Source organism: Acinonyx jubatus, chromosome C2 (genome assembly GCF_027475565.1).
Source record: "Acinonyx jubatus isolate Ajub_Pintada_27869175 chromosome C2, VMU_Ajub_asm_v1.0, whole genome shotgun sequence".
NCBI lineage: Eukaryota > Metazoa > Chordata > Mammalia > Carnivora > Felidae > Acinonyx > Acinonyx jubatus.
In genome coordinates this window covers 25,686,387-25,705,883 of record NC_069384.1, presented here as the reverse complement: position 1 = coordinate 25,705,883, position 19,497 = coordinate 25,686,387, and the positions used below count along the sequence as shown (strand labels likewise).

At 36.5% G+C, this 19,497-nt stretch overlaps 1 protein-coding gene across 2 annotated transcripts in view; it reads right to left on the bottom strand.

Moving 5' to 3' along the window:
• Positions 1-8,853: 8,853 nt before the first annotated feature.
• The window catches only part of CC2H21orf91 (chromosome C2 C21orf91 homolog), a 32,196-nt gene continuing 21,552 nt past the window's right edge, over positions 8,854-19,497 (bottom strand). The window contains exons 3-5 of one of the 2 annotated variants that reach the window (XM_053221832.1): positions 15,818-16,354; positions 14,738-14,800; positions 8,854-13,553 (exon numbers count right to left, since the gene is read on the bottom strand). In XM_053221832.1, the coding sequence (XP_053077807.1) occupies positions 13,387-13,553; positions 14,738-14,800; positions 15,818-16,354 (767 nt within the window). In that variant the 3' untranslated portion in view covers positions 8,854-13,386. The remainder of the gene's footprint in view (positions 13,554-14,737; positions 14,801-15,817; positions 16,355-19,497) is intronic. The other variant, XM_053221833.1, reaches the window with a different exon arrangement.

Below are 19,497 nucleotides of genomic sequence, written 5' to 3'. Positions count from 1 at the left end.
AATGGGGGAGGGTCAGAGAGAGAGAGGGAGACACAGAATCTGAGACAGGCTCCAGGCTCTGAGCTGTCAGCACAGAGCCCGGCGCGGGGCTTGAACTCACGAACCGCGTACTGAGCCGAAGTCGGATGCTTAACCGGCTGAGCCACCCAGGCGCCCCAGAATAGTCTTAATTCATAAAATTTGTTGTTTCTTTTCTAGCTTTCAGTGAATAAGCCCTAAGAATAACAGCCAAAAATTTTTACCAAATGTTTTCCAATTTAATATTTTTATCAGTTTTACATTTATATCATTAAAAAAAATCAAACTGCATTTTCTTATGGTAAATAGCAGTCCCGTGCCTCTTCCCACCCCACCTTCACTCTCCATCACTTAATCACCTGATTAAGGTGGGGCCTTAAAGTTATTCTTTTCCACTTGTTAAGTCATAATTATTTAGGGGAGGTGTTTTGAGATTATGTAACTCCTCTATCTCTCACGACAAACTCAATTTATTCACTTTTTAAAATCAGTATGGATACCTATTTTCCCATTTATTCAAATGATTCACTAATTATTTTGATACTTAAACTGTTTCTGATTTAGCCAATGGAGTCCTGTTAATGTGGCTTCTGTGTTCTTTTGACATGCCCACATCATGTTTTAAACACTTTTGTACTTTTGGGAACAAAAAGACTCATCTTGTTCTTTTCCTGCCCTAGTCCTAAAGTCAATCATTTCCCCAAGGGGCCTGATTTAGTAAAGAATGGTTTGTAGAAATTAAGGTTTGGGTTCTAGGTGATGCTTATTGCTTTTGTCCAGGGTCAGTCTCCCAGCCCCTTTCAGTGGACAAGCACATATAAATGTGTTTACACATATGCACCTGTATTCCTCTATCTACTTAGCTATCATTTATCTATCTTAAAAATTATGAGTCCACTCTATTATCTTCAGTTCCAGTCAAGCCCATAGAGTTCATTCTAGTATTCTCCCTTTCCAATTTGTAACTCTTTCAGGAATGAGAAACCAGGCTCCCATTATCCTTAATATATTCATTTGATCAACCTCTGTGTATGTAACCAACTCTTCATCGCCACTTTTTCCCCCTTCTTCCTGCAGATGCCCTCTTCAGCCCACTGAGGCTCTAACACCCCACAGCCAGGCCTTCATCTCTCCTTGGATGCCCTCCTTATCTCTCTGGCGGTCTGTCAGACTGCATCAGCTGCCTCCACCCCCCCAGCTCTAACACCTCGCACCAGCAGCACCCTCCACCCTCTGGACAGCTGGCTTATTTGTCTCACCTAGTAGTTCCTATGCTGAATTGGTCTAGAAGGAAAGGGGAAGAGGCAACACAAACTTCCTGAATTTTCTTAGGGCATTTTGCTAGTGCTATTTCTGGCATCTCCAGTAATGAGATTTCAGTGAAGTTGACTGCTCAGAACAATTTAGCACAGCCAGACATGTGGCCAAGCTGCAGGCTGCTTTCAGACATGAGTTCTTTCTTTATAGCAGTCTCTCATTCTCTTCCTGTCCATTAGCATGACAGGAAACCAAGCAGTGGGTAATGGGATAGGTCCTCATTTTACTTCTAATGAGCATTAAGTTAGTGGTAATGACTAAGAAGAGGGTTACTTAACTAACAGTCTCAGATCTTGTTCTAAAGTTTCTTTGTATCTGGCTACACATCTGTATCAAATTCACTTAGGTATGGGATTGGAATTTGGCTTACTGAGTTTTGCTGGTCCACCTACCTTAGCTTTCTTCTCACTGGTTCTAGAGTGTGGTACAGAAATATGTCATTTCTGCAAAAGAATTAATATAAAATATAATATAATATAGAGTGGGACATTTGGGACTTTATACATGCTGTTGTCATTTTCTTCTGTTGTCAAGGAAATCCCACCCACAATGTGCATAGCCCTTTGAACATACAGCTACAATAATATAGGACTTTAGCACCTCTGTTTTGAAGAACCAGTTAGGAGCAATGGGCATATGTTTTCCTTTTTTTCTAGGTAATTGCAGTGGACATTTAGAAGCTTCCATATTTCCTAGGAATGAATTTTGCTGAAACTGGCTTTTTGATGTAAGGAAGGCACTTGCTGTCTTCAGGTTCTGATAGGAACTGTTCTTATAGCCTATCCTGGTTGCCCTCCCAGTGAGGACATCTAAGATACTCTCTGGATTCACTAGCAGTTGTCCTGGTTCCAACAAAGCCTTGCTTTAACTTAGCAGGGAAAACTTACCCTGTTTTTTTCTTTTCCCTGTGTTTTTCTCTTCTGGCTGTTTCTGTGGTCCATCAGAGTGTGAAGAAATATCCTACAATTCCATTAGATGGAAGATCTTATATGATAGAGATAAAAACTAGAAGCCTGGATAGAGGTGGTATATCACAGGAATGCTGGAAATGGAATGGGGAGATTTGGGATTTGGTCCTTGCCTCTGTGGCTACTAAGAGCTGTAGAATGTTTGGAAGTTTCTTAAGCAATTTAAGCCACCTAAGGGGATGAGACTAGTTAAGCAGTTTCTTATAGGGCTTCGTAGATACCCAGGGCTATAGATCACTCAGAGCTGACCTACAGCTTTGGTGTAGGTGACAGTTTGGGGGACCTGGGGGTGGGGGGCAGTCACTAAGAAGGATGTGAAGGCAGTTTGTTCCAAGAATCTCCACTGTCTTTCATGCAGAGCAGTAACTCTACTTTCATACGTTACTATTTATGTTCTTAGAGGACTTTTTGTTTTGAAAGGCTCTCCTAAAATAAAACAAAATCAAGTCAAATAAAGGCTAAAGGACTCTTGAAGTCCCCTTTAGCACTACATATTTAGTGGTTTCCTATGATATTTATGTATCTCACATGCTGGTTCACTTTGTTCTCTGAGATGAGACCAGTCTGTGTCAATCTGGGACAGAAATTCCCTCCACACTTTGATGAAAAGCAGGGTAGCCCTGCAGGATGTGAACTTTCTGTTTGCTAGTGCTTTGTTCACACAGGTATGAAGATGAAAAGAAATGGAAGAAGCAAAGGAAATGTGGTTTTACATGTCACTAGCTCAACTCCGCCTACATTTTCTTTTCTGTTAAAGGAAACTCCCCGATCTCTTTCGGAAGGGCTTCAGCAGTGCACAAGGGCCCCACATTTCTTCTGGTGCTTTTCTGAGAGGCAGTGTGGCAGCAACTTAGCAGGGGGCCCAGATGCTGGATTTTCTAGTTTCAGAGCTATCTGATGAGAACAGAAAGGAACAAGTTCCCCACAGTGAGATAGCCAGAAACTTATTTACCCAGTTAATTGTGGGGAGCACCCAGGAGTAAGCAAATTTGTTTCAAGGATGTTGGCTTTGGGGTGATGGTGGTTAAGATTTAGTGGTATCTCTCTGGAGAATTATTTGTGTGGTAGAGGTAGGAGAGAGCAAAGATAATAAGAGATGTACAAACAATCAATATTCTAAAACCTTCAATAATTTATCTAAAATTATTGGGTAGTGATTTTACTAGGGTTAATCATCTACATAAGCTTGTGGTTTTAATTTTTACCAAATAAGGACTCAAAATTTAAGAAATAAACACAAATAAAAACCTACCGTCTACTATTACTATCACTTTATGAAAGAAAGAACAATTTTCCACTCCCATAATAGGAAAGATATAATCTCAGAATAAAGGTGAGATGTATTGATGGAATTATGTTCTACTACACAGATTACCATACTGCTTTACATTTTCATTTTCCATGCCCAGGTGGAAATGTCCAAGCCATTTATTAGGGGCTGAGCTGTAGATGACCCAACTTCTGACTGTGTAACAGAATCATCCCATTGTTACTCCTAAGAGAAATACTTTTCCTTGATAAAAAAAAAAAAAAAAAAAATGTGGGACAGTAATAAGGTGTCAAGACTTAGTTTTTTTTTTCTTTCTACAGACAATACATAGAGAACTGTATAGCTGTTTATGAGCCAGGTTGATTCTGCTATCTTTTCTCTTCTGTCACAGATGATCATACAACTATCTTGCTGTAAAAGCACCTCACAGTTTCTTCTTAAATGAAACCACACTTCCTTTATATTCTTTTCAGCTCAGTTCTGCTGTTCATGCCGGGGCTAGGGAGATTTTCCATTGCAGGCTTCTTAAAATTCATGATCCTTTTAGGATATGAGCTGGCAGTTCCCCTGAAGATCACCGAGTTCAATGCCACCCTTTACAGATGAGAACACAGAGCCTAAGAGAGTTAGAGTGGTGCCCAGCAGTGACAGAAGAGGGTCAGAACCTAAGTTCTCGAATGTCAGTTTAGCAATGCCTTCCTCATTACAACTTCCTCTTCTGCCTTTACCACTTTCCATTCAGTTGCCTCTTTTTCCCTAGAAGAGCCCTTCTCCTTCACGTTGCCTTTTCTTGGCTTTGAAGTTGCAGATCTGAAACTGTGTTTAGCTAGGCCTTGTCTTTCCTCCACACTCTGTATCCCTACTAGCTTCTTCTAAACTGCTTTTTATCTAGGGTAGATACTTCCCACTTCTATGCTGAAGCTTGACACCAACCGACCTAGACAACAGAGTCTTAATCCACTCTTCAAACAAAAATAATTGCTTGAAAATGATTGCTTAAGTCAAAGCTACAGAGTTCATTTTTTCTGCTACACACTATTTGCAGTAACTTTTCAAATTTCTCATTTCCCCCCACGTTTGGAATTTTATCTAGTGGGTAGGGTTTTTGTGAATTTTGTTTTTGAGTCACAATGTTATCTGAGTTTCAGATTGTATTTTCAGCAGTGCTTTCAGCTGAGTTTATAATTGCAAAAATATTCCTACTCTGTATGTATTTACAGCAACAAAATCTGAATGCAAATTGAGAAATTCAATCAATGGCGAGTCATAGACCTCAGTTTCCACCTTTTCTAAACAGTCTGGCAACCTTGCCTCCGGTAGCCAGGATCTCTCTCACGCCTGAGAAAGCAGCTGTTTAGCACTTCACCATTTCTCCTGAGCCTCTGACCCCATCATCTTTTTCTTTTCTCTCAGAGAAAATAGAATTGGCCACATAGGGGCTTTTTCAACTTACTCTTCAATGAATCTCCCTCGAACACGTGCATCTGCAGTTTTATCTTCTCTCCGATGTGAAAGCCTGAGACGATCCTAAACTTCTTCAAAGACAACCTGTTCTAGATATGCTAGCCTGTTCTGCCTCTTCAGTACTCTACTCCTTTGATTATGGCTACTTCTCCATCTGTAGCCTTTCCACTAATCTGTCCTCTTAGTATTTACTCATGATAAAGTACTTCTCAACTTAAAAAGCACAACCACATTCTGACTTCACCTTCATTTATCGTTAAAATTCTTAGAGATCACACCCCAGTTCCACTATGCTACCGCTTTACCCACACTTCAATTCATCGTGCTCTACTTTTTTCTCCCATAGGTCCATTAAAACACTTCTTATTGAATTTTTGGTTGCTAAATCCGATGGACACTTTTCAGTCCTTATTGACTTAAACTTGGTGTGTAATCCTTTTCAGTTGACCAATAAAACCTTATTGGCTTTTGTATCCTTTGGACCCAAAGCCTACGGGGCATGTTAGAATTCCTGGCACATAAAAGTCTCAGTTTGATGACAAAATTTAAATGGAAAATAGGCAGGAGCCAAGTGGTGAAGGCTTTTAATGCTGAGCTCTGAGGATTCGTTTTGATTACACGAGCAATGGTAATCTAGAAAAGACTGCGCAGGGAAGTAGTAGTATTACATCTTGTGGGAAGTAAACTCTGGGGCAGTTGATGGTTTAGAGCAGTGGTTTGCAAAGTGCTCTGTAGACCAGCAGCATCAGCATCACCTGGGAGTTTGTTCGACAAAAATTCATAAGTCCCACCCCTGACCTATTGATTCAGAAGCACTGGAGGTGCAGCCGCGTGATGTTATGTTCCATGAAACTCAGAACCAGCATTTTGGAGAAGAAATAGAGACAGAACGAATGTGAGTTATCAAAGTCCTGAAATAGTCATGAAGGTGTGAAAAGTGGGATACGAGGAGAGGTGTATTCAATCACTGGATGAATGCCTTAGGCATTGTTTTGGTAACTGATTTACTTCTAGAGGGCATGCAATCCTAGTGTTGCCTATGAAGTCTCATTCACTCATTCATTCTATAGATGCTTACTGGGCTAAAGGTCATTATTTCCAGGGAGAACACAGGCAAAGCCCTGAGCTAAAATTATGACCAACACTCTTTCTATTAGTTTCTATTAGATCACCTCTTCCAAGATCCTGGTAGATACAAACCGTAAGCACTTTCAGTCATCAGTGGAGGGCAGTGAGAAGTTCTCCAAAGTCACCCCAAGTGCGAACAATGAAAATGTTTAATTGGAAAAGACACCCACATTACCAAAAGGTTTACTTTCTCTTCAAAATTTTCCCATCAGATTCAGCTAACCCAGCAGGCAGACCTTGTGGTCCTGAAGGCGTTCAGTTCACTTTTAGAAACGAATGTTGTTAAGATTTCAGAGCAGAAGAACATTGGACATGGACCCAGTGCATGAAGTGAGTAACTGAGTTCTCAGTTGCAAACCAGAGAAAGCAATCACTTCACTTAGGCTGAAAAGGAACTTATTCAATGGGCAGAGATCACGCAAAAGGCTTGGAAACCAGAAGGAACAAAATGTTCAAGATTCATGACCAGATTTACACAGAGCAATGGCTGCTCAACACCAGATGCCAGGAGCTTACCTGTTGCCCCACTGGATACTGGACGTAGGATGTTTGTCCTCTTGAGGGACATTGCTGCTCTCAACATGGACCTTTCCTACCCAGTTTCTTTGCTTTGCCAGTCAGAGTGGGGTGTCCCAGATGTAAGAGAGGTTGGGATTAAGTTTTTGCTTCTAGAAGTCAAGGTGGTTTGTGCCATTTGAACACTGGAATGGAATTCAAACGGAGCACGAATGAGAGAGAGAGAGAGAGATCCATTGATATAAACTTATGAGTCATGTGTAATTTAAGATAGTAATGATCTAAGACATGATCTAGATCAGATACCAAAAGTGAAACCTTTTACTAATACTCAGAATCCAATATATAAATGATATAGAAAGGATATTATTCTGATTGCTGCTCTCCCTCTGTTCTGTCCAACACATGCACACCTACTTGCTAGGCTCTAAATTACCTGCAAAGAATTCCAGGCCCTATCATGACATTTAAAGATGACGGAGAACAAATTTTATTAGTTTTAAAATTCCCAAGAAGGCTTGGCAACTGGGCAGGAACAAAGGTTGGAAAGGGGCACTAAGCTTGCATTCTACCAACTATTTGCTCTAGCTTGGTGAATTCAGGCTTAGAAAAGTTAAGTGATGAATTTCCCTTAACATCACAAAGTAGTTAAAGCTAAAACAAGACAGCAATTTCACTTGTGGTCTCATGCTCTTTCCAGTATTTTCTCCAAACCAGACTCCATTGATCTTCACTTGCCTCTTCTGGAAAACAAAGTGGTCTGACTTAGACTGTTAGACATTGAAAAGACCTTCAAGGATGATTACTATTCTCTTAGCAACCTGTTAAATGTTTCAGTTCTCAAACATCCCTTGTTTTGTATTCTGCCTCTGATCTTTTTTGTACAACTGTCCTTGTTTCCTAGTTTTAAATTACCACAAAAGCAGGGGCGCCTGGGTGACTCAGTCAGTTGGGTGTCTGACTTTGGCTCGGGTCATGATCTCACACTCTGTGAATTCAAGCCATGCATCGGGCTCTGTCCTGACGGCTCAGAGCCTGGAGCCTGTTTCAGATTCTGTGTCTCCCTCTCTCTCTGCCTCTCCCCTACTCACGCTCTGTCTCTCTCTCCTTCAAGAATAAACATTAAAATAAAAAAATTTAAAAATAAATAAATTATCGCGAAAGCATATACATTACTTTAAAAATCATTTGTGGGGAAAAATTGTAATTTGTGAATATTTGGATTAATAATGCTAACCACAATTAATGACCTTGAATACTTTAATTTCTATTTTAATATTATTTTAAAAGCCAATTTAAAAATATTCACAACAGCTTTATTCATATTAATCCCATACTGGAAACAATTAAAATGTCCATTACAGGTGAATGGATAAACAATTTACAATACATTCATACAATAATAGAATACTGGTCAGAAGAAAAAAAAAGAGGGCACAAATTAGTGATCTTTTTGTTAATATGGAAGAAATTTCAAAGCATCCGGTTGCATGAAAAAAGCCAAAGGCAAATGAGTACAGTACATCCTGTGTAACATTTATGTAAAGTCCTAATATAGCCAAATGCAAATTACAGTGATGGAAGTCAGAACAGTGGAGGGGAAATGGGGAGTTAAGACGACTGGAAAGGGTCACAAAGGTTGATGGTTACACAGTTGTGTACCTTTGCTAAAACTCAAATACCACTCTTAAAACCTGTGTATTTATTGTATGCAAAGTACACTCCAATTTAAAAAGTTGCACAGACACCCAGTAAGCCACAAGAATCTTATTTCCTGTTTCTGGGCTCTTGATACAGAGGGAATATTAACTCTCAAAGAGATTCTCACAAAAAATTAAGATAAATTGCTAGAAGATGATTGTTAAGTATAGACTCCCTAAGCCTGCAAAACAAAACGCTTCATATAGGTCATCCATTTAAGGAAAGAAAAAGAAAGTACACTTAAAAATATCCACTGGGTGGCCCAGTCGGTTAAACCTGACTCTTGATTTTGGCCTAGGTCATGATCTCATGGTTCGATTCATGGGGGATAGAGCCCCGCATTGGGCTCTGCACTGACAGCACGGAGCCTGCTTGGGATTTGCTCTCTCTCTTTCTCTCTCTGCCCCTCCCCTGTTTGCACTCTCTGTCTCTCTCAAAATAAATAAGTATTAAAAAAAAATCCACTGAAGCTAACAGATAACAAAATATTTATTTTATTGTTGTAAAATTAAAAATAGACAAGCATATGCAGTTACAGTTCCAAAGCAGAACAATACAAATATATAAATTATTGCAGTTTTAAAAGAAAAAATAGCCAGTAATGTCTGAAACCCTCTTAAAACCAACTTGTTTTTTGCCAGTAGTTTCATTTTCTTTTCCCAAAGACCCTAGCACAATTTTGTAAAATAAATTTCTAACAGCAAAGAGAGATAAGTTCAATGATCGTAGTATATGCTACTTTAAAACAAGGTTAACACACACATACGGACTATAAAAGTAGGGATGGCAGCATTTAAACAGAAGTCACTACTGAATACTTTGTAAAGTGCCTCTTTTGGAGGCAGCAGACGGAAATAAACATTCTACACAAGTTTGAAAAAAGAAACACACATTTGCTAAAATTCCCTTTGCTGTGTGTGCAGCTGAGGAAAGTTCAACTAACAATTTAGCGGGGTGGGGAATACTCATCTTCATGATTTTTTTGTTTTACTTTGGTAAGCTTAAAATTGTGTACTAATTCAGTATTACTAAAATGCATTCGTAGGCTGGACTCTTTTTAAACCAAAAAGAATAGGGAAAAGTAGGTTACAAGCTAGGTGCTAAAAAAAATCTAATGCTAGAGACTTGCTATGATTGGTTCATAGCAAGATGACCAAGTTGTGTAATACGTTAGACTAAATTCTATAATAAGGGCAATTAGGAAGGGATGAAGTGAATGGAAATACTGAGATGTGGGACTTATTCCACAGTACTAGAGCCCTCCTCCAAGGTACCTTTCCTTGTGCTGGAGCTCTATTACCTTATTATTCTGGTAAATAACCTCTTTCCCATGCTACCACCACAAAACTTAACATGGCAAGAATAACCTTTTGAAGATTTTATCTCTCACTGATTCTCACCACAAATTTCCTCCATAATTATTCCCACCAACCTGAAGTTAATAACACAATTAAAATTAAAATTAAATTAAAAAAATTGTAGAGTACTAAACTTTTTATTAAGTACTTAAAAATACTCAGATATCTTACTTCAGTATAAGCAATATCTGTCAGTAAATCAGAAAAAAAGAAACACTATTAGACCTTTACACTGTCCCATTTGAAAACTTTTATGTCACAATTTTATGGTCACCAACTGAACCTCCTTCTAAGCGATACAAATAATTTATTCTTTAATAGTTCTTACTTAAATTTAGAGCGTATACATTTTAAATTGAATTTTATAACATTAATACAAAACAAAGTAAAAGCAAAACTGGTAAACATTAACACAAATAGATCCTCAAGAATTAATTAAAAAAATCCTAGCAAAAACTGACAAGTCTCAACAGCGTAAATGCCAAGGTAAAAAATATCTAAACGAGAAAAGAAAGCACTTTAAACCATTTTCAGTGTTAAACAATGTGGTCAGATGAAAACCCCAGGAAATCTCAAGATGCCTGTCAAGACGCCAATAAAATATATTTTGACTATATTTTTGAAATCACTTCCCAACATGAACTTATTATTTTAAAAATAATTCTCAAGTGTATGTAAAAATGGGCACTTTGTGGTGAATTGCGCATAAATTTGAAAAACTAAGAACATTTCTTTGCTCCAACATTTAAGAACTACATAATGGAATGAAACACTATTTTGTTGTATCACCTAAGTGATGTCCTAAGTGCATACCTTTTTTTTCTTAAAAAAAAAAGGAAAGACTAATTTGGATATTAAATTAGGATTAAATTTGGATATTAAATGTTTGGATATTAAAATAGATTTTTACCTTAATTAAAAGTCTGAACAAATTTGAAAACTTTAATCTCTAATGTGAACAATCTCGTGTGGTCAAAATCACTTTGGACTTCAAGTTGATTTTTAAAACTCCATCCAATTTGTCTAAAATTATGAAATCTAACATGAAAAAAACATTAGTTTTATTTCACTCCCCTTAATAATATAAGCTCTGGAAATGTTAGATTGGCGGTCTTCTCCCTTTTGCCATTTTTGAAACTGATGGTATATATGAGATTTTCTTCTAAACTTCCTCAAAAAGTACTAACAACTGTACAGAAGAATAGCCAAGGATGGTAACAATATTTGTAGTATTTCATATTCTCTCAGAACTCAACTCTGTCCCTTCTCCTCCTTTTAGCATATACAGTAACTACATCTTCATTCAATCAAGAAAACTAACAAAGGAATCAAAGTTTACCAAATGGTTGGATAAACTATTGTGCAAAGTCCTTCAAGAAAAATTCTTTCACTACAGTATTCATTCAAATAAAGTACTAATATGAGTACCAGCACCGCAGATTGTTTACAGCACCTTTCCTTTGAAGAGCTTAGGTAGAAATATCTAAATGAAATAAATCAGAATCCTCAGTTAAGACCTCACTTAGTACATGCACAATCCCACCCAATTGTTCCAAACTCATTAGTAAAGCTACATATTTGCCAAAAACAAAGCAAACACTTTTCTTTGGATTAACACTGTTGCATTTAGGACCGCACCATATGGCTCATCCTCTGGAAATAGGCTACTACTGATATCAAATGCAACACATCCCAAACTTTTATGACTGTCCCTAAGTGATCTAAATAGAAGCACAAATGTGTGCAAGCACACTGGCTGGAAACATTCTTGATGAATTATGCCAAAAAAGAGTAAAGTCAAATTAAAAAAATGTGACCTAACAACTAAGCACTTACTAAGGTATTTACTGGCATCATCCGGAAATGTCTTTATTTAACTTGTAAATTTATAAAGATTTTGATATTGCACACGTTCAGTTTAAAGCTTATCAAAACTAAGGCAATGTATCCCCACACTCCCTGGATTTCAAATTCATTTTGGATGCCTCGAAAAACTGAGAGAAATTCAAAGTATTTTTCAAAAGCTCCCTCTGAAAAGCAGTTATGTCAGACTTAAAAGAAAACAAAATGAAATCAATTGAGATATCAATTAATACTCTCAGGCAAATTTAACACGTTAGTATTACAAAAAATTGTTTTCTACTAGACTGAGGCGTTTCTTTGCTTAGTCAAATACTGTTTGTGTTCAGACTAAACTGACCCAAGCCAGAGCAGGCTGCCAAATTTAAAATAGAAGTCATTCATATCTTTATGCATGAAGCCGCCAAGTTAATGGGCTTTTCTGTAGATTCTTTCAAGCAAAGATTTTACCTCATAAATATATTCTAAGCACCAACACAAAACAGAATTTAGAGCCCATTTTAATTCTGTATTGGTTATAGCTTTTACTCTGTAACACACTGTTATAAAACTTACCTAGCTGTCTGAGACGACATACTAGTTCAGAATTCTTTGGAAACATCACAGGCAACTTACAAGAATATCCTTTTAAAATGGGCTTATTTTTTTGAATTAGAGTTTTGTTTTCCTGTGTCAAGCAGTCTTCTCTTTCTCTTTAAGTTCTAAAGTTTAGAAAAACACCTCATAATGCTTTTTTCAGGTCAGTAATATTGACAAGAGAATTTGGACAGTTTAAGGACTCTTGAACCTATGTCTGAAGTAGCACACAGAAGAATTTTTAAGTTTTTTTTTTAAAGATAGGATAACAATTTCGCAGCATATTCAATTTGACAGATGTTACACTGGACTTGGAAGTGAGGCGTGACTTACTCTGTCCAAATTCTAACACATCAAAGTCATTAGAATGGAAGTAATAATGAAATATAACAGGCTTTTACTTTTATAGAGACAAGCTGACATATGAAAACTAGATTAGCATTTTCTTTCTGAACAAACTCAGAACTGCTTTTGTTAGAAAAAAATAATGTACTTTTTTCTTGGATATTTGCTTTAAAAAGTTATTAATTCCTCTTTCCTAAGAGTTATTAGAAGTCAAAACAATTCAACTAGATAGATTTCTACTTCAAAATACATTTATCTTTGGAAAACAATAGTAAAAAGAGTATATTAAGAGAATAAAATGCAGTGATCTGAAATATGAGTGAACGTATTCACACAGGAAAAGTGTAAATATAATATACAGAGGCATTCAAATACACATTTATAAAGAGAATGGAAAGGTACCTAAAATAGCATTTATATATATAAAACTTTCATATTAAAATATTGCTCATAATAAATAAGAGGTGTATTATGAATTCCATTTCCCTCTTAAAAGTTATCTTTAGTAGTTCAGACTAATCTAAGGAGTTTAATTTTCTATTGTTTTGACAGGTGAATTGCATTAAAATGTTTAATCAAGTCACACTGTAACAGTAGTCACATGTGGTAAGTTAGGGAGGGCCATTTAGTAATAATGGGAAGAAAGATTCCCAAAATGAACCAAAATGATTAATCCTAGAAGACTAGAGTGTAATGATCTGCTTTATTTGACAAAGATGTTAAATACTGCCTTCAGCTTTGCAAATTTAAGGACCATAAAAAAATGGGACCAATAACTTTCTTCAACTTCTTTAAAGTTATCATGCCTGGCAGACCAGTACATGATAGGGGCAGGAGGGCCGAGGAAGGAAATGTTAAGTCTGGTTTAGTTGTTTATGGGTAGGTGTGACTTTGTTCCTGTTCGCCCCACTTGCAGACATGGTAACTTGGAATAGTTCTTGAGGAGCTGTTCGATGGCAACGTGGCGGACGTGGAGCTCTGAGGCCAAAGAATCTTTTTCTTGCACTTGGTGTGTTAACTCTTCAAAAACTTCTGTAAAGATTTAAAAGGTGGATGAATATATAAATAGGTTCATTTATGACTTATGGGACAGGAAGTGACCATTAATACTCAGGTCTGGAAACACCTCTTAAGAGGTTTTGGATTCAGACTACCTACATTTTTGAATTCTTGTTCCTACACTTTTATAAGTCTCAGGCAAGTGACTAAAACTACACGCTTTAATTTCCTCTTATGTATAATCTTGGTATCAATACTAAGCAATTCACAGGGCTACTGTGAGGATTAAATGAGGTCATACTATAAAGTACATTCCACAGAAGAAGCACTTGATAAACAGAAGTTGCTATTACTATTATTATTGTTACTATTTTATTATTCTCAGCTGATGTGTGATTAAGACCACTGGCCATGGAGTTAAGGCAGGGGTTATATAATCCTTAATCTGTTACTAACTGAACGCACGATCTTTGTAAGCAACTTAATGTCTCTGAAGTGTAATTTCCTCACCAAAATGAAAATCAGTTGTTTAAAAAAAAAAAAAAAAAGGGAACAACAGGGGAATATCAACATTAACTGTTGTTAGTGTTAGCGTTGTATTTGATGATGTTTAAAGAATTACTAGCTATTGTTGTTGTTTTTTTTTAGGTGTGATAATGAGGTTGTGATTACCTTTAAAAGAAATTATCTTTTAGAGAAAATCCTGGAGTATTTGTGGACAAAACAATTTGTCTGGGATCTGTGTCAAATAATCCATGCTGGGCATGGGGTGAAAGGAATGGGTATGAGCAGAGATGAGGGGAAATTAGCTATGCTTTTGATGATAGTTGAAGCTGGTGAAGATGGGTCAAGGGGTTCACTAAACTATTCTCACCACTTTTGTGTTTGACATTGTTTATAATTTAAAAAACTCCACAAAACAGGGCTAATACAACTTTAAGGAACTGTTAGGAAGCACACTCATACAGTGTCTGGCATAATAATATGCTAGGAAGAGATATGGGTTTAGTTGTCTCCATTTTTACTTAAAAAAGAAAAACTTATTTCCCCTTTATTTCATAAAGAAGTCGTTTTCTTAATCTTTTGCTCTGGAAGTTCCAATGGGTTCTAATCCCCTTTCCGAATTTAAATGCAGATAAAGTTAAGAATGTCCTGTCATGAGGGATTTTCTGTATCAAAATTTTCACATGCATAAAACATTGACACTGAGTCTTTACCCTGTATTTCCTGTCGGAGCTTTGCATTCAGTTGCTTTACCTCACCAAGAGTCATCGAATTCACTGAAACATGAAAATATGTGAATTATTACTACAGTAACCTGGAAAAATAAATTGTCTACATCACTAATACAATATTCTATTTAAAAAAAAATTCACTTAACTGCCATTATAGTATTCACCCGTCCTCCAGGATTTATTCATTAACTCCTACAGTGTGGAGGATATTTTCAAATTCTAACTACAGCTCACAGCAAGAAACATATTTTACATCACTTCCAGTACACCTCCACCTGAATCAAAAGTTTTGCCAAAGAATACTTGGTAAACTGCTAGAAGCCACTACTCATCAAGCTGATTATGCTTAAGCACTACATAGTTTATGATCCACAGTTGGGAAAACACTAAAGTACTGTGGAAATAGTCTGAAAAACTGATCTATCTCGTTATATAACCTTAGATAACTCATGTGTAGAATTTAGAAGTTGCATTAAAGATACACCAATGTCCCTTCTAGTTCTAAAATCACTTGACTTAAAGTCAATTAGAATTATCTCAGTTTCTGTGAGTTTTTGTGGAAGTAAATGAAAACTGAACGGGTCACTTTTCCCAACTTTAAAATAAGTGCACACATTACCTTTGTCCTTTAGTGAAATGTCAGCTTTTTGCTTTTGAAATGCCACCCCCAGTAGATTAATCTTGTAGCGATGAGCAACGCGACAATGTATGTTAGCCAATGGTTGAAGATGTACTTCTAAACTACATGAACTTCAAACTTCCAATTGTTTGTCAATTCCATTTAGTTTAATACATTTAATTTATTAAATTTATTTATTTTAAATTTATTAAAAAAGATGATGGGACTGAATTCAAATGCTTTAGGACATACTAAGGAGTATTTGAGAGAACTGATGGAGAATTTAAGACACCTCATTTTTGCTAGGGTGAACCTGTCATTTAAATACTCTATAAAATCCATAATTCTAGAACAAAATTCTTGACATATCACATATGTAAAAATGTAGAAAAAAGAAAAGCCAACAAAACTGCAACCTTTACTTTTCTCCCCATTTTACTTACATTCCTCTCTGCTGTAATGTGGATGCTGGGCCTGGACGTTAGCATCTGGATCAGAGATTATTTCTTCTTTTTTCTGTGCCTGGTTGTGACTATGAGGCCACAATACACTACTGTGGCATAAAGTGGCAGCTGAATCTTGCAACACCGCAAGCTCAAAGTCTGTATTTTCCCGCTGCTCCAATATTCTTTGTGAACAGTTTGAGAGGCCGCCTGCGCTTGCATCTATCCACTTTGCAGAATACTTTGGTACTTGAGAGTCAAACTGTGGGAGTAACTTTTTATCTGGCTTATGCCTGCAATTTAACAGGTGATGCTGGGTATTTTTAGAACATTCAGAATCTGAATCCAGATCCTTATTTTGTGCATACTGTACAATCCAGTTTATCTTCTTACTCAAAAGAGTTTTAACTTCTTCGTAAGTACTTTTTGAAAGTTTAGATCGGGGACAATCCTGGTTTGCAATCAAATGGTATTTTTCAAAGCAGTCTTTATGGCCCCTTAATGATCTGGTGTGCAAGAGATTAGATTTTGGTACTCCTATAGAGAAAAAAAAAAAAAACAGAAGACAACATTTTGTTTTTTTAAAAGCTGCGATAAGAGTATATACAGATCTTAGTAAAACATGGATCTCAGTCATCAGGTTTGTAAATTAGAGGAAAGATGCTAAAGAATATGGGTGTTAATAACATAAAATATGGTCTAATAATTTCTGCTTCAGTTTAACTATATAGTTCAGTAATATTAAATTCTTATGAATAATAAAGCCTTTCCAAGGACTTGATTCATTTTAAACCTTGCTCCAGAGGGAGGTTATTGCATATAATATAAAAAAGTAGTACCAAACTAGCAATTTACATTTACAAAATGTTGGCCTTTATAGTGTAGTGCTTTCTTTGCTAATCCTCCTGAAGTACACACTTGCAAAAATTTCTACTTTAAGGCTCAGTAAGAGAAATGCTTGACAATTTTTTTTCTAACAAAAACATAAGTTGATCATGTTCTTAAATTATAGTTATATTTTACTGGGGAAAGGTATACCAGAACCAAAAAAATACACATTAATAAAAGCCTCACAAAGTCAATGAAGTGGGTTTTCTGTCTGTCTATCTATCTATCTTGATTCTATCTAGTAGGCCTCATGCCCAGCATGGAGCCCAATTCAGGGCTTGAACTCATGACCCTGAGATCAAGACCTGAGCTGAGATCAAGAGTTGGACACTTAGGGTCGCCTGGGTGGCTCATTCGGTTAAGCATCTGACTTGATTTCAGCTCAGGTCATGATCTCATGGTTTGTGAGTTCGAGCCCTGCGTTAGGCTCTCTGCTCTCAGCACAGAGCCTGCTTCGGATCCTCTGTCTCCCTGTCTCTACCCCTCCCCGCTTGCTCGCGCACTCTCTCTCTCTCAAATAAGCTTAAAAAAAAAGAAAGAGCTGGACATTTAACTGAATGAGTCACCCAGGTGCCCCTAGATTTATTTTTTTAAGAAAATGAAAGCATCTAAAATGTTTTCACATTTGTTTAGCTTTCTAAAACTTTATCAAGATAATTTTATCCTCTAGAAGAAATGCATTACACACAATTAATTTTCACATAGCGATAGATTCTATCTGCTCCAATAACCAGTATAATTCTTCAACAAATCTTCATGATATCCTATAAATAGTAGATATGTTCTTATCACATTTTTCTATGTCCTAACTTTTTAGTAAGCTTAAGTGTGCTATTTCAATTGTTTTTTAAAATACAGATCATAGAACACATTTTCAAAGACATAATACATTTCATAATACAGAATACCTTATTACATTTTTATAAACTCAAGCCATATTATTAAAGTCAAACAGCAGTATGTTTATACTGAAAGTGAATAAGGGATGTGGAGCTGAAAATTAATGCCTGCCAGAATTAACCAGTCTAAATCTGCTTAGCTTTGAAAACAGGGTAAGTGGAGTGCCACTCAGGTGGCAGGTTAAAAAAAAAAAAAAAAAAAAGTTTTAGCTGACTTATCAGAAAAAATTAAACCCTGCACTCATCCTTTGTTTTAAAAATTGAAGTTGTAACAATTTTATTAACTGAACTGCAAACTTTGGCTAGTAGTAAGATAATGAAGTACTTGCACTTTAATGGTATTAAATCAGGTATAAAACGGCGTGTAAGTATTAATTTGTTCTAAAATGATGTAACATCAGCCAATAGTGGGACCTGCTGAGTTTGCCAAAACCACTGCTAAATGGGCTATCCGTTGGCTCACAAGTGAGCTATGGGGAGTACACCTCCTGAACAATGATCATGTAAGCATGTGGGAACAGCTGCTCTCACAAAGCAAACTCAAATATCTCAGCGTTGTCTTCCACCAAGTACAAAAACAGACCTGAAATGGAATTTCATACACATTTTATTTATCCCTTTGCTACTTATACTGCAGTTGTGTGTGTATGTTTTTTTGTTTTGTTTTGTTTTGTTTTGTTTTTTAACCAGTTACTGTCTGATTAGGTCAAATTTCCAGCAAAATTAAGATACTTAAGTGCAAATCTTCAAAGCTCTATTTGATAACACGAGCATACACCTTCAAGACTGGGTAAATTAACACGAAAAGGAAGTTCACAGATCTTATTAGAATGAAAATATTAAAAGTTTTGTTATTATATATGTTTAAGGCCATAAACAAGACAAAAAAGTAGCTAGTACAAAAGTACAGCCCAAAGAAATAGCTCCACTCTGCTGTTTGATTCTAATACTTACTGCACTGGATAAACAGCAGGTAGGCAGAGAACTTGAACTTGCTTACTTTACTAACTCGGGAAGATTTTTCAAGAGCTGCCTTACTCTGCAACCTCCCTTCAGTCTCACTGCCAACAGATGGCTAACCAATCTCCAATGGTCAACTGTCTTCACAGACCACTGCCACAGCTCTAAGCCATGATTTAGTTGAATCTATTAAACATAGCAAATTTTAAGTTTCACTGGTCTCTATGAAAAGAAATTCTTTAGCATATAAAAAAAGGTTTTAAATTATGCTGCAGAAGTTAATTTTTGCTGTTAAATCTTGTCGGCTTCTGGTATTTATTTAGAAATGTCAAAAACTGTACTGATAAAAGATACAAAATTATATGAAACAATGAATTTCCTGATGTGTCCAGAGCTTCAACAGCAGGCTAATAGATGTCTATTTGAAGGATAACGTGGACTTTTAAAGTTAAAGATTTTTCTTTTCCAATGTTCCTTCTTAGTTATTTGTGCAACATAACTTTTCTTCAAAAATATTTTAATTTTTAAGTTTATTTTTATTTTGATGGGGCGGGCAGAGAGAGAGAGAGAGAGAGAGAGAGAGAGGTGGAGGGGCAGAGAGAGAAGGTGGGAGAGAATCCCAAGCAGGCTCTGCACTGTCAGCACAGAGCCCTATGTGGGGCTTGAACCCATGAACCATGGGATCATGGCCTGAACCAAAATCGAGAGTTGCTTAACTGACTGAGCCACCCATGTGCCCCAAAATAATTTTTCTTTCAGTTTTTACTTAAATACCCAAATTAATGCGAGGAACCTGGATAAAAACATGATTACATGCATATAAATAATCTTTTGAGATGAAAAGCAAATCAGAGAACAATATTCAATTTACTGTACAAATACACAAATGTAACATAAATTTCTTTCAGATATTCAGGAGTAAAAGTCACCTGT